Source organism: Oncorhynchus keta, chromosome 21 (genome assembly GCF_023373465.1).
Source record: "Oncorhynchus keta strain PuntledgeMale-10-30-2019 chromosome 21, Oket_V2, whole genome shotgun sequence".
In the NCBI taxonomy this organism is placed as follows: Eukaryota; Metazoa; Chordata; class Actinopteri; order Salmoniformes; family Salmonidae; genus Oncorhynchus; species Oncorhynchus keta.
This window is the reverse complement of record NC_068441.1, coordinates 9,530,821-9,548,973: the sequence shown is the minus strand read 5'-3', so window position 1 is coordinate 9,548,973 and position 18,153 is coordinate 9,530,821. Positions and strand designations below refer to the sequence as shown.

The 18,153-nt window shown below is 42.5% G+C and overlaps 1 protein-coding gene across 1 annotated transcript in view; it reads right to left on the bottom strand.

Moving 5' to 3' along the window:
* Positions 1-18,153, bottom strand: part of LOC118400075 (forkhead box protein P1-B-like) — a 213,566-nt gene that overhangs the window by 86,877 nt on the left and 108,536 nt on the right. The window contains 1 exon segment of the mRNA XM_035796499.2: positions 10,437-10,597. Within this exon segment, the coding sequence (XP_035652392.2) occupies positions 10,437-10,586 (150 nt within the window). The 5' untranslated portion in view covers positions 10,587-10,597.

Below are 18,153 nucleotides of genomic sequence, written 5' to 3'. Positions count from 1 at the left end.
CACGTCACTCCCGAACGCATCGGAGGTCATTATTAAATCACTGATACATACGTCGATGGCAGACGAGACAAGTCAAACCATCCAATGTGCTCTGAAAGGAGGCAGAGTGAGGGTTCACACAGACGTATATTTACCTCTATAGGTAATCAATTGATTTTAGGAGTCAGTTATTTGTCATATTGTCATTTCATGATAGCAAGGGAAAATCATGTTGAATACAGACTTAATAATGTCTCATTGTCCATTCCACTACTCATAACCTGCCACCATACAAACCCTGAGAAACGTGGTCTCCCTACCACCACTAACAGCCTCTACGTTTATTGAGATCCTAACGTCCTGCGTGTAGAGACCAAGGTCAGTTCGCCATGTATCTCCATTACAGCACAGCATAGTGACTGTGCTGAATGAAGCCGACACACGTCTGTGCTGCTGATTGTTATGGCCCATCCTACGGAGGCCATTTCCCAGCTAGTGAGTGCAGCATAAGCATTAGGATCATAGCTAGCGATGCTGAGGAGACGGTCAGTGGTGTAACGGGTTAAAAATAAAAAAGAAGGATTTACCAAAGCATCTGCACTCCCAATGTTACTAACCAAGGAGGTTCAAAAGTCACACAAAAAAAGCTCACTGCTCTATTCTTCGACAGAGAGAACTGATGTGTAGAGCAGGGAAACAAGAAGGTGGGGGAGATAATAGAAAAATCTCTCTGGTTCTTTCTCAAGCACCTACATCACCATTTGGCAGCTAAACCGTTTAGAGGCATTCTGAGCCCTTTAACCCAATGAGTCCCACCATAACACCAGTGTGATTTGGACTTCTAACCCCTTTTAAACATGGTGTTTTTTCTATTTCTTCTGCAAACCAACCATTAGTCTGTGTGATTAACGGGAGCTGAGCTAGAGCGATGTTTGGGAAACAAGGGCGGATCCTGAAGGGGTCCGGGCCGTTTTTTATTTTTTTTTTACAAAAACTTCTGAAGAGTCAGAATGGTTTACATTTACATTTACATTTAAGTCATTTAGCAGACACTCTTATCCAGAGCGACTTACAAATTGGTGCATTCACCTTATGACATCCAGTGGAACAGCCACTTTACAATAGTGCATCTAAATCTTTTAAGGGGGGAGAAGGATTACTTTATCCTATCCTAGGTATTCCTTAAAGAGGTGGGGTTTCAGGTGTCTCCGGAAGGTGGTGATTGACTCCGCTGTCCTGGCGTCGTGAGGGAGTGTGTTCCACCATTGGGGAGCCAGAGCAGCGAACAGTTTTGACTGGGCTGAGCGGGAACTGTACTTCCTCAGTGGTAGGGAGGCGAGCAGGCCAGAGGTGGATGAACGCAGTGCCCTTGTTTGGGTGTAGGGCCTGATCAGAGCCTGGAGGTACTGAGGTGCCGTTCCCCTCACAGCTCCGTAGGCAAGCACCATGGTCTTGTAGCGGATGCGAGCTTCAACTGGAAGCCAGTGGTTTAATCTACAAACTACTAAAAGCTATCTATGAAAAGCTGAGACGCTCACGAAAACACACATGTAACATGTTTATGACGCTCACGAGCTACACAACAGCCATTAGAAGGTAAGCAGTTCTTCTACATAGAAGATCATAGGAAATCCCAGGACATAGTGTCTATAATACTGTAATAAGCTCACATAGTTGCAGACAGGTGTCCCGCTGACGAGGCGCCTAGCCCTTTAAACAGCTTGGAAAATTCCAGAAAATAATGTCATGGCTTTAGAAGCTTCAGATAGGCTAACTGACATCATTTGAGTCAATTGGAGGTGTACCTGTGGATATATTTCAAGGCCTACCTTGGTGCCTCTTTGCTTGACATCATGGGAAAATCAAAAGAAATCAACCAAGACCTCAGAAAAAAAATGGTACACCTCCATAAGTCTGGTTCATCCTTGGGAGCAATTTCCAAACGCCTGAAGGTACCACGTTCATCTGTACAAACAATAGTATGCAAGTATAAACACAATAAGACCATATCCACAGTAAAACGTGTCCTATATCGACATAACCTGAAAGGAAGAAACCACTGCTTCAAAACCACCATAAAAAAAAAGCCAAAATACTGTTTGCAACTGCACATGAGGACAAAGATCATACTTTTTGTAGAAATGTCCTCTGGTCTGATGAAACAAAAATGGAATTGTTTGGCCATAATGACCATCGTTATGTTTGGAGGAAAAAGGGGGAGGCAGCATCATGTTGTGGGGATGCTTTGCTGCAGGAGGGACTGGTGCACTTCACAAAATAGATGGCATCATGAGGGCGGAAAATTATGTGGATATATTGAAGCAACATCTCAAGACATCAGTCGCAAATGGGTCTTCCAAATGGACAATGACCCCAAGCATACTTCCAAAGTTGTTGCAAAATCGCTTAAGGACAACAAAGTCAAGGTATTGTAGTGTCCATCACAAAGCCCTGACCTCAATCCTATAGAAAATTTGTGGGCAGAACTGAAAAAGCGTGTGCGAGCAAGGAGGCCTACAAACCTGACTCAGTTACACCAGCTCTGTCAGGAGGAATGGGCCAAAATTCACCCAACTTATTGTGGGAAGCTTGTGGAAGGCTACCTGAAACGTTTGACCCAAGTTAAACAATTTAAAGGCAATGCTACCAAATACTAATTGAGTGTATGTAAACTTCTGACTTACTGGGAATGTGATGAAAGAAATAAAAGCTGAAATAAATCACTCTCTCTACTGTTATTCTGCCATCTCCCATTCTTAAAATAAAGTAGTGATCCTAACTGACCTAAAACAGGGAATTTTTACTAAGATGAAATGTCAGGAATTGTGAAAAACTGAGTTTAAATGTATTTGGCTAAGATGTATGAAAGCCTCCGACTTCAACTGTAAATGAAAATATTATTTTTGCTGGGGTCTCTGGACTGACAGGGTTAATGGCCCAATGTAGCCGTTTTCATTTCAATATCAAATCATTTCTGGGTAACAATTCAGCACCTTACTGTAATAGATTTCCATTAAAAAACTGCTTCTCAAGCAATCATTTTGCTAGGACTGTCTAGGAGTGATCCGAGTTGGGAAGGGAAAACTGAAAACTAGCTGTTATTGGCAGAGAGGTTTGGAACTCTCTTTGTTATTGGTATATTATCCAATTTAACGCATGGTGATGTCACCATGGAAAGCTGAACCTCCTGCCCATGCAAATCTGCTGATTAGAAGGTCCTGTGTAGATAGTTGCAATTTCCTGAAAATGCTATCAGGAAATAACACTGATTACATTGTTTCACACATTTACAGTGTTAGTTTCATCAGCTGTCGTACAATATGATACAAAACACACAAAAAAAAAAAAGAATTTTGACTGCACTGGGCCTTTAAGAAACAGGCGGCAGGCACATTCTTCACAAGGTGCTCTGGGGAGCAATATCACAGGCCTGCGTGCTAACAGACGCCTGGCAGGAGTAAACAGGCGTTTTGCTGCCATCACTTTGCTCCCCTCCAGTCTCCAGCTCTTCCCTCTCTGTCACCTGGGCCCTGCCTGCCCAGTCTCAGCACTGAGGTCTGACGGCGTGAATGAACATTGACGTCTGTTATCCACAGTGATGCGTGTAGATTATGAATAAGACATAAAAAGACAGTTTCACTACACCGCTTTTGCATTAGCAGGCTACTCTCTCGATTGGTAATGCCCTCCCCCACCCCCACCCCCATACACACATATACACCCTCTCTATCTGTGTACTATTGTGGCCTCTGGAGCCCCAATAAATGCCTTAATCTGAGGCGAATGAAGCTACAAGGATTAGGGTTTTATTGAAACAAATAAGTGTTTTATTGGGAGAAAGCCCCAGTTTCAATTTCAATACCTCGTTTAAACCTTATCTGCCAAATCCTTAGGGCCCATTCTATGTTAATTGGATCTACATTGCACTTGCATTGGGGGTGTTAACATGCACAGCCTATGAATATTAATTACCCAGAAGTTTTCTGTGGAGAAAATACTTTCCTGATACATATTAATTCTATGAAGTTTTTAAAGTAGAGCTCTCATTAAAAATGTATAAGCCCTGTGCTTAAATGTTTTCCCAAGACGACTTGTGTATCTTTAACTTGATCCCTAATAAATTGGGCCAAATTGGCCATCCTAAAAGACTAGTTTCTCCGAAAAAGGCATTATTATTCAACTCGATGTAAACATTCCATTCCACTGAATAACGGGTTTTGTTTAAACAGTGTTTTGACTATGGCTATTAAAACCTTTCATGTTAAGGCCTGTACTTTCCCAACCCAAGCCTCCCGAGTCCCTGTTAAAGCGGTTACTTGTTTACACCGCTAAACACACAATCTGCTCAACAATAACAGACCAATACCAGTGTGTGTGTGTGTGTGTGTGTGTGTGTGTGTGCCTGAGCACGTGTGTGTGTGTGTGTGTGTGTGTGTGTGTGTGTGTGTGTGTGTGTGTGTGTGTGTGTGTGTGTGTGTGCATATGCGTGTCTTGACTGTGAACGTGGGGGTTTGAGGGGTAGGTTTGTGGGTATGCGGGTATTATGCATTTAGTCAAAAACCCTCGCAACGGTTCAGCCCTTCCAATAAGCCATTGAAAACTGAACCGATACAGACGTGTTTCCCTGTCTGCCTCTCCACACCAGCTGCTCCAGACACCTGCTCAGAAGTTTAGAGTTCCCCTCTTCAGCACTAACACACAGACACGCCATCAAAGACCATCCGGGCGCCACACAATGAGAGCCACTTCACGCTTCCTAATGATACCAGCATACAGGCGCATCATTTACATAGGAAGCAGTGGCCACACTGACCCAACATAACACACTTATGAGGGCTTTCTTTAAAGAGGGGCGTGGAGGGGTGAAGGGGGAGGGGAGCACCGTTACATCATCCTGATAAATACGGGATGCACAACAATACACCTTCCACTCTACTACACTCCCTCCCCTACACACACACGCACACACCGCTAACTCCTCCTTTAATGTCTTTTTCCAGGCGCTGACTGTTTGACCTGAAATCCATTATCCCCCATGTTTCTTTTCATGTGGCCGGGGTGAGCTGCAGTACAGTAGTGAATGACTTACCTTGCAGCGCTGCTGTCTTGTTGGGGCATGGGGGAAGTGAAGAGGCTCTCTGATTACCTCATTGTGAAACAACTCCTCAGACCCCCCCGCCTGCCCACATGAAACAGGTCGGGGAGGGGGTGTAAACAGGATGTCAACCCATGGAACAGTCAACTATTTTAAACACGGGGGTATGACATGGTATGCACACATGCAACGTGTACTTCATCTCTTTCTGCTGCTGCTTGCCCGGCGGGCTGAAAGGACATGCTGGAGGTAGACTCAACAAAATGGATGAGTTCATGAGCTGGCCATTTTGGAATGTAGCCATAGGGAGAGGTTCTGCTATTGAGGTTACCTTCAAAACACATGAAGAACAAAACTAAACAAGACATGACAAAAGGCTTCAGAAGTCATACAATGCTAGACTAAACAGATCTCTCTTTCCCTGGGAGAGAAATATATTGCATGTAACAATTAACTTGACTCAAAAAGCAATATGGTTCAATTGCGGAAGGCTTAGGCCTCGACAAAAACAGTGATGAAGTTTTATTTTCTACAGGTAACTGACAAAATAAAGGAAACCCCAACACAAAGAGTTTTAATAGTATGTTGGGGCACCGCGAGCCAGAACAGCTTCAATGCACCTTGGCATAGATTCAACAAGTGTCTGGAACTCTATTGGAGAGATGCGACACCATTATTCCACGATACGTTTTTGCTGATGGAGGTGGAGAACACAGTCTCAGGCGCCGCTCCAGAATCTCCTCTAAGTGTTCAATTGGGTATACTTTGAATCGCTCATTTACTCAAGTGTTTCCATCATTTTGGCAGTTACCTGTACATACAAGCACAGTACTGTTCAATTTCCACCTCCATCAGTATGATTATTAATCAGATCACACGTCAATTGCCAAACCCACCAAAGAAATTCAGCCTGTAATAAAACTGTCATCCGCTCCACTATAAAGACAGATGTTGTGAGTTGTGTGATAACATAATTAAACTGTTCTGTGAGGGATTCCATAAAATTATTCAAATTGGAAGAGCACTATAATTTTACCAATAAAGCAATTTAGGGCAATATGTAGTGTCATAACACTGATGTTATCCGTTCCCCCAGATTTACAATAAGTTGCAGCCCCTACCGTCCCTAGCCCGATCTGACAGACACAAAGCAGTGTGTATCCTTTCAACATGATCCTCTCTGAGATGGGGAGTGTGTGTGTGTGTGTGTGTGCAGCAACCCTCAGCAAGGAAACACATTGAGGGAATAATGCGCCATAGCTCTTGGACACCAACCACACAGAGAAACCTGCCCTTTATCATACGCATTAGCTATGCAGCACTGAACAGATATACAGCTATGAGAAAACACAAAGATGCTCAATTCAAATGTGTGGTGATAAGGAGCGTTTTCTCCTTTCTTGTAATGTATTTCAACTGAGGAAGCTGCTTGTGGTTCTCTTCCACTGAACTCCACAGTCGAGTGCACACAATCAGCAGCCAACCATCCCAGCAGCGTGAGGGCTGCTTTGCGCTCTCCTTTGACCTGATGCTGTTAACCTCTCTCATCTAAGTAGTCTCCTACTGACCAGAACAGAGGCCTCAGCAGCCCTGGCCCTGCTGTACTGTACCTGTCTGTCCTACAGTAGTCTGGAAACGGGAGAAAGTCATTTGAGTCTGCTTATCGCTTAGCACTTCCTGCTCTGGTGTGTGCACCTCAATGCAGAGTTCAGCGACGCGACGGACGGACGGACGGACAGGCTGAGCTGAATGCATGTGTGCGCGCACATCTCGCTCGCTCTCTCTCTCTCTCTCTCTCTTCCACCATGTCCATAAGAGACCTTGTAAGGTTTGCATTATGCAAACAGCTAACCTGTGCCTGCTCAGCTCTTTCCGCTGTTACGTGTGAAGAGCCAGTGTCGTCTCTCCCTTTTGCACACGCAACGCTACAGTACGGATGGCCCTTCTCCGTCACAGAGGGAGAACAAACTCCCATCATGGTTTGCCGTATCTTGTGACTTGCAAAAAAAGCTTTAGGGCATTTGTCTGACAAAAAAAAGCCTGGATGGATGTTTCTGCAATAGAGGAAAAGCAATGCTTCATCCGACTGTTGTTCTTTTTCTGATAATATTGTTGGAATGTTTTTTTGTATCACTGAGGAACGATGATATTTAAGGAATCTCTCCAACTTGATTAAAAGGACACTTCTAAGAGACAGGATATTAATATTTAATAGTCCACAGTCATATCAGCTGAACCCAATTCCTAGCAGAATAATCAATTGTTTTGCTCAAACATGCAAGAGATTACTGCCTAAATGAACCATAAATCACTACCAACAGCAGTATATGTAGGAACTTGAATGTGCTGGATGGAGTCAACAGCAGCACAAAATACTGCAGTATCTAAAATGTTCAATCGCGTCATCGCTGTGACTGCCTGCCTGTTGATGTGGCTGGCTGCATCTGGTCTGTTCTATTATGTGACTTCTCCTTTGGCCATCAGAACTTCCTCATGCAAAATCAATAACAACAAAACAAACCCAAAAGCCACACATTTCTAGCTATTGCATAAACACAGCCCTTTTTACATATTTGTCTTCATAATTTCTATCATCATTCATTTCCTCATGAAAGGGACTTAGTGAAAACCACAACTTCTGCACAAGCAGCAAGAAAGTTTAGCGACAACATTTTTAAAAAAGTAGTCATATTCAAAAAGTATAGGGTGTAAACCTTTTGTTTGGTTGACTCAACATTACCCGACATTTATCTACCAAATGGGTACATTTTGGTTCAAACAGAAAATGTCCATACAGTGAATGGCTTTAGATGTTTGGGCTGATTTAAAATCTCTGAACCGACATCAACAAAGCAGAAACATCTGAATGATCCCCAGACTTTCGAACACAAAAGCAACAAATAAAAGTTGCACATGGCAAAAGCCTAGATGAAATTGCTAAAATATTAGCAAATAAACACTCAAGCTATTTCTCATAAAATAAAAAGAGAATAAAGATTTTGTTGTCCAAAAAATGCCAATAAGGGAGAACTACTTCAATTGTAGATTTAGATAAGCCATGCGAGCACCTTGCTGTTGAGGTATTCCAGCCCAATATTTGACTTACTAATAAAGATGTTTAAACCAAGCTTATGGTCCACTTCCCCCAAATCTGACTGGTCGACAAGATGAATTCCCCTGTCAGAATCAAGATGATCAAACAGATTACAATTATTTTATCCCCTATCTTTATTAATGAGCACTGTCTTTCATAGTTATGTTCCCTAATAAGAATAAATGATATGCCACCCCCAGGTTTGTTGTTCACCCTGACTCAGGGGATATATTCGCACTTTGAGTCAGAGAAAATTCTAGATTGATTTCTGCATCACCAAAAGGGAAATGGTGTCTTGGATGATTCCCAGAGAACAAAGACACAGAAGCCCACATGTCTGTCAGGTTATATTAGTGCAACCAGCAAAGAAAACGGAAACGACAGACTGCAAAATGCCACAAAAGTAAAAGTTATCAAGTAATTGAGCGAAGATCTTAATGCCCATGCGACAATTAACATGGTTCATGATGCATGAGTGAAAATCCTGGGTTAGCCTAATGGGAGAATAAAAAGACAGGCGCATTTCCCCCAGAATCCTCTACTGGTAAGTACCCTATCAAAGGAGAGCGTCAGGAGCGGAGAATGAGACATCTCGTCCTTCATCCCAAACCATGCACCATTTATCACACAGAACAATGAATCTATCCGCCTTCCTCTCTCCGTCCCCATCATCAACCGCATGGTACGCCACAGAAATTAACCATGGGCTTGGTTCAAAAGGACAAACAGAAAGAAAACATGTGCTATTCAAATGCACAGGAAAACAATTATACAGGATTAAATTCACGAGTAAAGTTGTTGATTCGAAATTGTTTTCCTAAATGACTGATCTGAGAGAATCATGATTCACTCCATATGACTTTAAAATAGAGACCAGTGCTGGATGGTTGGCTCTATTCTCGGGAGAAGGATTTTTTTCTCTCTCTCTCCTTGGTGTCAAGTGCGCATCCATGACATTTCCCTGCTCTCCCTCTCATCTGCCTCACATTCATCAAAGTTGTAACCCCTGTTGTCTTTGCAGAGCGAATCAGAATGCGCCCCTGGCAAAGAATGAAGGAAAAGTCAACAGGAATTAAGTTTCAGTGCAACTGTTTACTCAACTGTGGCTTGCAGTTATTGAAATTTTATCCACGGTTTTGTGTGACTACTGCAGTAATGAATTCAGTATGGCTGTGATTTTCTCACTGACGACATACTCGTTTTGAGCTGGAAAAAGAGAGGGAGACAGCTAGAGCAGCAGTGATGGAGGGTAGATAGGAGGGACAGACAGCTATGTGGAGTAGTGGGCCGTCAGGTCTAACACTGAGACACAAGTAGAGTACATCCTTTTACGTCTACTTGGGTTTTTCTATTACTGCTGCTGGAGCTGCTGGAAAGCATGCATTTGCAACTTTGCGGGTGTTAATGTTACTGGCTTGCAACAAATATGTAATGTTTGGCATATTACTTCAAATGTGCTGTACGTGTTCAGAGGCTAATTTTCATGATAAGTGCTTCAAATTAATAAGATTGTATTATTTTCTTTGAGACAAAATGCATGATTTAGCATGGGACCTTACAGTATACCGATGTTGATAGATATGCTGTGACAACAGACAGCAACAAAAGAGGCTGTACATCATGACTAAACTGCTCCTGACAACAAACCCAGTCATTCTGTGATGCCACAATAGCATGAGACACAGTGATCTTTTCAATGCTGTTTCCTTAAACACACTGTCGCGTGGCACACATAACACTGACACCAACAGAAAGACCTTGTCTGTTTGCCTCAAGTCTCAGATGGTGAAAATGTTTTGGGCTTTACTAATAATAAAGCTACCGCCATTCTTCGGGTCTCATTGGTCGGACACAGAGGAGTGTGGCATTAGTTGTGAGTGTGAGGCGTGTTTACAATGAGCCAAGGGAAAACCCGGTCAGCCCATTGGACAGCACAGCACTCAAACTGTCAGAGAATCGTGTGGCACCCATACACTTAAAATATGTTGACCTACCTTGATAAATATTTCACCAAAATGCAGATGCTGCATGCTACAATAAACATGTCCGCACCCAAACAACACAATCACTGAGCGAGGACTCAACCCGCCCTAAATCTAAAAAAGTAAAAAAATCTAAAACGCCCTCGAATATACATAAATGATTATAATAATGTGTTTATGCACTTTGGAACAGGATTAAATATTAACAAGCACTTTAGAGGTGGGCTAGGGACTGCTGTTCACATGGGTTCATAACGACAGGTGTGAAGAGAGGAACCTAGTTGACCTGGTGCTGCTGGAGATGGATCAGATCAGCTGCCGACGGGGTCGTCACGCTCCCGGGCCTCGCGTCCCTGGCTCCGCCCTCCACGCTCGCTGCTCCGTTCTGATTGGCCGGACCGTTGCTTGTCGCCTCTGTCCCAGATTCTTGCATCATGACTTCAAAACCTGAAGGAGCAGAGAGTAGGAGAAAAAGCTTCTAAAACAAGGTACAGTACAGGGGACAGAGTACGTTTCAACCCGGGCCACACTCTTCGTCCACGTTTATTACCGCTTTTACTACTGGTTCATGCATGTCTGTTTCTTGTTTGTTTGCTTGCACTGTATTCAGCGAAGCAAACACACACACACACACACACACACACACACACTCTCATAGACACTGGGTGTTGAACTAGTGTCTTGTTGTGTCTTTCCAGACCAGATACTTTACAAATGACAAGCCCATACTGGGTTGGAGGGAGGAGCATGGCTCAGGTTCTATTAGTGTTCTCCTTCACGGCTGTGTAGAAGGCAGGGGATCGAAACACACATCTTGGAAGAACCAAACCTCAGTAAGGCAAAGCAGAGGAGCCCAAGAAAACACTCACCCTCACAAACAAAACACTTTCTATGGAAATGGGTATATTTACTTGTATGGTCCCAGAAGAACCACTGCAGAATGGCTTTTTAATGGGAAACAGGGCCAACGGGTGGGCCTGCCTGCCAAAGGATCTCCGCGAGAAACATCCATTTTAAAACCGAGTGAAAACACTGAAAACCTACAGGGGTGCTCAATTAACACCAACATGAGTCTACCAAAAACATGTTCTGTTATTACTTCATTTTAAAGAAGAATATGCTGTATTACAAAGGGCTATACACTGAGTGTACAAAATGTTAAGAACAGCTTCCTAATATTGAGTACCATGCCCTCATTGCCCCTCCATTTTGTCCTCAGAAAAGCCTCAATTTGTTGGAGCATGGACTCTACAAGGTGTCGAAAGTTCTTTATGTTTTGTACACTCAGTGTATATGCTCTATAATTGCATATTTTTCAATCTTTTTCTAAATAAACTAGATGGTAAGTTAACAAAGTAAAATTGGGGACTTGATTTGGCTCTTTAAACTAATTTTTGTGGTAATGGAAGAAGTGTTATGATTTTAGATTCGAAAAACACAGAAGAAGTCAAAGATTTTCTACACAGTAAATGTTGGTCTAAGTTGTTGGGAAAGTGGTTAAAATGTCAGTTGTTTTTAAGGAATTCGGTATTTTGGCAATGAAGCTCTTTATCTACTTCCGTTTTAAGGAAGTTGCTAACTGGCGTTAGCGCAATAGCTAGCACAATACCTGGATGTCTATGGTAAGAGCTAGAAAGCATGCTAGCTGTTACCATAGAAGACCAGGCATTGTGCTAATGCTAGTTATCATTGGCTCGCGAAACTTCCTCTAATGTCCTTCATACTGGTCGCAGATACATAACAATGGTATCCACAAGTTCATCTGACTCAGGGGAAGCAGGTAAAGTGCTTCATTGCCAAAATCCCGAAGTATCCATATTTCAGATTTGAATAGAATGTATGTTTTTGTCTTTGTTTTTGGGAAAGTGGTCAGAGTAACTGATTTGTGTCAAAAGTCACAATAGGCCTTTTCACACTGCATTGTTCTTAGCCACAGGCTATCCTTAGCTCCAGGCTAGGCCATGATGCATTGGCAATTTTCTGGGACAGTATTGCTGAGCAATGTTGCCAGTAATGTTTGCTGCAACATTTTTCCATTGAAAATGATAAACTTTATATAATCTGGGGAATTTAGATTTGATCAGCAGCGCAACCTAGTGGGCAATTTATAGGAATCCTCCAATCAGAGTGCAGATATTGGTCATGTGATTAGTATGCCGTTCTAAATTAATTTGGGAAACATGTTGGCAAAAGAAAATCAACTCCCCTTTTGGAGTGAAATGTTGGCCATTCACGTCTCAAACGTGATCCATTTCAGGAAGCCAGGCGTATGTCGCACGTCACATTTCACAGGAGAGGAATTGGAACATTTTTTATTTGTTTATACAGTACCAGTCAAAAGTTGACACACCTACTCATTCAAGGGTTTTTCTTTATTTGTACTATTTTCTACATTGTAGAATAATAATACAAAGACATTAAAACTATGAAATAACACATATGGAATCACGTAGTAACCAAAAAAGTGTTAAACAAATCAAAATAGATTTTATATTGTAGAGTATTCACAGTAGCCACCCTTTGCCTTGATTACCTTTTACCTTGATGACAGCTTTGCACACTCTTGACATTCTCTCAACCAGCTTCATGTGGTAGCCACCTGGAATGCATTTCAATTAACTGGTGTGCCTTGTTAAAAGTTCATGTGTTTAATTTCTTTCCTTCTTAATGCATTAGAGCCAAGAACAGCTCAAATAAGCAAAGAGAAATGACAGCCCATCATTACTTTAAGACATGAAGGTCGGTCAGTCGCAAAAACCATCAAGCTCTATGATGAAACTGGCTCTCATGAGGACCACCACAGGAAAGGAAAACCCAGAGTTACATCATATTAGTTTAACAGTTTTTTGGGTTACTACATGATTCCATATTCAATCGGCCATCATTGTAACTGACTTGCCTAGTTAAAGAAAGGTTAAATAAAAAATAAATACAAAAATATGTCTTCACTATTATTCTACAATGTAGAAAATAGTAAAAAGAAAGAAAAACCCTGGAATGAGAAGGTGTGTCCAAACTTTTGACTGGTACAGTATATACAAATGTAAAGTTTTTGTGTAAAGTGCTAGGAAAGTGGTCAAAATGTCAGTTGTTAGTAAACAGTAAAAAAAATAAAAATAAAAAGATTGTGTTCATGTGAACACAACTGTATTATTAGATTGGTAGAATATATTGTTGTTCCAATAGATTGTTGTTCCAATTTCAGATTTGGCAGAGAAGTAGAGGAATATTTCTAAGATTTCTGATTTTTCTCATTATTTGGAGAGTGGTCAAAGTAGCTGTCAAAAGTGACATTGTTTTCAGTGAATAGAATAGAATGTTGGGAGTCATGTCACAATGCGACCTTTAGAATGCTGAGGAAATCCCATGAAAGTGGATGGAGGACATCAAGCTTAATAACAGTTTAAAACTATAAAAGATATCAAAAAGTTGTACACAAGCAACTTAATCCAGAACGGTATACACGTTTTAAAGTTTGAACTGCGTTTCTAGCTTAAACGGTGTAGCATGGGTAGCGTTCAAAATAATAAGAAGAAGCATGACGAAGATTTAAAGTGGGACGTTTGCTGCCACAAGTCCCATTAATAAACAGTTACTCAGCCGTACCTTTTGCATGAAAATTCTGGACACATCATTTTCTATTTTTCAAGTCCATACTGCTTCTGATTTTGGTGATACAAAACCCAGACAGACATCCCTTCACCGTTCAGCCCCAAGCTTATACCCCCACTCCCTCCCCTCTCTCCTGGGATGAGTATGAACCGAACGACACCGATGCTTATCTGGGGCTGTATTCCTGAAATCAGTGGTGAGATTTACATCTTTTGTGTTGGTCACAAACCTCACTGGTGCGGCGGCGGGCGACACGTCTAGTCGCCCAAATCCAGAGAAGTTAATGAAGCTGACCAAGTCAGGCAGGAGTAAATTAACTTGGCTGATTAATTATTTATATGAAGCAGAATAAATGCCCTTAAAACACTGGGCCTAATCATGAAAGGAGTTGAAAATGGGCATAAATGCAGATTTATAATGTTGCGTTTAAGGCGTGTAATAGGGAGGCCAGTATGTGTTAATGTGTACTCAACAGAGGGGCTGAGTCTCCTGAGATCCCCATCCAAACAAGAGACACAGCAGACCTAAGGCAGAGGGGCCACTGTCTGACAGACATCAAATGTCCACATCTATTATGAGTAAATCAAATAAGCAAGATCACACACAACAACAATAAATAATATTACAGACACTACTATTTTTTTGTGTTGAAATAAATAATAATTTCTGTATTATTATCAAGTAGCAAAATCAGTAGCTACCACTATAATAATCAACACCATAGTGCACTATAATTTTAGATGTCTCTGCTTTTCTTGCAGGCAGAACATCCCAGTGACTCATCAGACACTGTGGTCTGCATTGGTTCATTTGTCATGTCACACCACCCACTCATCTCATTCTGAGCCCCTGCCTCTCTGTCTGCAGTTTGGGCCGAGGCTATGGGCTGTGTTCTCTGGATTGGACGCTCTGGGCTGGGTCCTCAAGCCTCCAGCTCGGCCCACTCTCTCTCCAGACAGATGTTGACCCGGCTCACCCCTTCAGTCTGGCACAGCCTCACTCCATAATGGGATTTTCTAAACAAGGAGCGAGCAATAGGAATACTGTGGGATGGGAGGGAGCCGGCTACAACTACATCTGCAGGGCCTGGCTGCTCAGCTCAGCTCATACAAACTCCCCTCCCTTCTGAAACACCAATTAGAAACACACATTCTCAGGCCAAATGAAATGTGATTTGAAATAAACCACATGCTGACGTTATTCACCCCCACTTCTTTTTCAAATAAAATATGTTTTTCCACACATAGAAAAGAATTGACTGAGTGTTTTTTTTTCTCTCTCCAAAGCTACATAAAAGGCGGAAAGTAATGGCTATTATGCACGCACTGTCATTCCATGCAAAATTTTCATAATTATAACGGAAAGGCGTACATTTCCAAATGCATGGCATCTCCAAAAGTAATCAAGAGAATGAGCCGTGGGGCTATTTTAATGTATGCAAAACTAGTGACCCACAATAAAGGAGGGGAAGGCTACAATGAATGCAAAGTAATGCGCGCATGCTAGGAACCGGCACTGACGAGGGGCGGCTAAAATTAACACCCAATTAATTTTCGAATTGACAAACAAATGAAACCCATAAATCTACTTTCTCATTAATATTACCACAGAATAATTCAAAGCTACAATATTGCAAGCAAAAAAAAAGAAGGGTAAAAATGAAAATGGGAAATGTGCATTATCCATCATAAATATCAACCAGATAGGAAAGAGACTTATTGGAGAGTTGTCTGGTGACGACAATGTTAATCGGAGCAGCACTGAGGCAGATGCACAGAAGCTTCATGTAGACTAGCAGACACAGGCAACTAGTCTACCACATGACAGGGCCCTAGTTCATTTATTTTTTGTTTGCTCAGGGAATGGTCCAATCTGGGATGACAACTCAAATAGCTTGCTATTTTACTTAATCCATTTATACAATGATGCATATTCAAGGGTAATTATGGGTCAAGTGTCTCGCTAAGGGTACTGTACTTAGCAAGGCTGGAACACACACACACACACACACACACACACACACACACACACACACACACACACACACACACAGAGACAGAAATGAGGGGGCAGTTCATGAGAAACCGGCCTGCTTGTTTATGAGGCATGTCAGCCCTAAATATAACAACAAAAACAAAAAGCTCTAAATAACTGATATTCCAGGAGATTAGAATGAGGCAAACGGCGGTCCACAAAACAGACGCTTTGCTTCTCTGTTGATCATCAGATGTCTGTTCTTCTGGAGGGGGGTGGTGGGGGAATGTCTGGTTGCAAAACACAAGTGTTTGGAACCAACAGTGGATCATCAAAAAAGGTCAGAGTTTCTGTTTGTTGGTGTTTTGCTTTTGTTCCTCTAATATGGGGAGTACATTAAAAACACAGTCACATGCAACGCCCACCTGAACAGACAGGTTCAGAGCATGGCACAGCACCAAGGGCTAATCAAGCCTGTCAGTCTCGTATCGTATCCACTCACTGCTCCACGCCGAGCCTCAATCTAATTCAAACGCCTTTCCCTCGCCATGGCAGCCTGGAATTCAAGAGCTCGATTCAGTCAACAATCCAAGGTAGGGTCGGCCTGCGCAGCTGTGCCGTGACCTTTCCCCATGTTCTGTTTTTCTTTAATGCTCATGACAGAAAACCCTCCATGGCCACCTGCTCCGGCTTGCATAGATCTCACATAGCCCCTGTTTACACAAGCACACAACAAAAGCACAACATTCTTGGGGAAGAGATAAAGACAGACAAAGGAGAAGACAAAAGGGAGAGGTGCATTTCGATGCTGCCTGTTTAGGTTAGGCTTGGTTGCTAGACTAGACAACACAAACAGCTTGTACCAAGGTGGCGCGACACCATAATGCTTCCCCTGGATGGGTTTTCAAGGTTTTGAGAGTTTAGTGTTCAGTTTTATTTTGGCTCAATGTTATGAAGATAAGTCTGAAGACAAACATGAGAATAACAAAAAAATGCCAGTGCTGATAACCCTGTTTACAAATAGTTGAATGAACATGTGTTCAAAGATCCACGATCAGTCCTCTCATAGTACCCCAAAAAAACATTTAAAGAAAATAACCCCTATACTGGAGTGAGCAGAACAGACAGTCGGAATTGGACTGGGTCCCTGAACCTCCCTCGTTTTTACCTTAAACGTAGCCTAGGCCTCCGTAATCCAGAACCATGTGGATCACTCAGAAGTGTCTGCCACAATATCTGGGCTCGCTTGACACTCAATGAAGAATCCCTCGCCCTTCTCTTCTCTGAGAAGGAAAACTGACGGCACCGATGACATTCCGCCAACAGAGACTTTACAGTGAGACCAAACAAGCCTCTAATCTCATCAGCCACTTCAACCAAAAGTCGTAGATAAGAAAAGCATATCTCAAGACGACTGTTACAACATTGTAGGAACAGGGCTTCCCCTCTATCCCTCCACCCCTTTTTCACAGAGACACAACAGAAGCTTTTTAAAAGTTCCTTCCAGACCTTGTAGGGGATAACCAGCCACTCACACCAGCAAACAAAGCAGCTATTTGTTTAATAACTGATTGCTGCCATGGCTACAGTAAACAGGGGGAGCGGGGGGGGGTTTGTGTTTATGAACAAACATCTCTTTGCAGGACCAATTTAACATTAACCAGGTGGAATGATCAACAGATTTCATAGGTGACACTCAGGGCAGGCCTAATGTAAACAGGCTCTGGGAGGAGAAAGGGGGCAGGCTTAGAAAATCAAGGTCGATGCAAATGCAGAGCCAGCTAGAATAAATGGCTGGGGAAAACTCAAGACAAACAAACAGTCATTCTCCTGACATTTGAAGAAGCATTAAGGTGGTGTGTTACAGCTGCTGGCCTGGCGGCCACCATGAATGTGAACGAAGAGGGGGTGGACGGAGGTGAGGAGGGTGTTGTGGGCTGGTGAAGAGAGCCTCCTCTAGCCTCGATCAAACCTTAAGTGTGAATGTGTTTTGGTATACCAGAAGTACATTCATTTCAAATGGAACGCTGCGTTTGTCTTGCAGCATGCCATTGCAGAGGCAGTTGCAGTGCATTCTGTGTGGTGCATACTGTATGTTTGATAATTCCAACGTATGCATCCAAATGTCTGCGTAGACTTGATTTTTAAACGGAACCTTTATTTAACTAGACAAGTCAGTTAAGAACAAATTCTTATTTACAATGACAGCCTACCCCGGACGACGCTGGGCCAATTGTGCGCCGCCCCTATCGGATGGCCGGAGATGATGCAGCCTGGATTCGAACCAGGGACTGTAGTGATGCCTCTTGCACTGATACCACTGCGCCACTCGGGAGTTGATAGGAATAGTAACAATGGGTGACTGTTGAACTTTTGTTGCACACATATCCAGTACAAATGTTGGATTACATAATGAA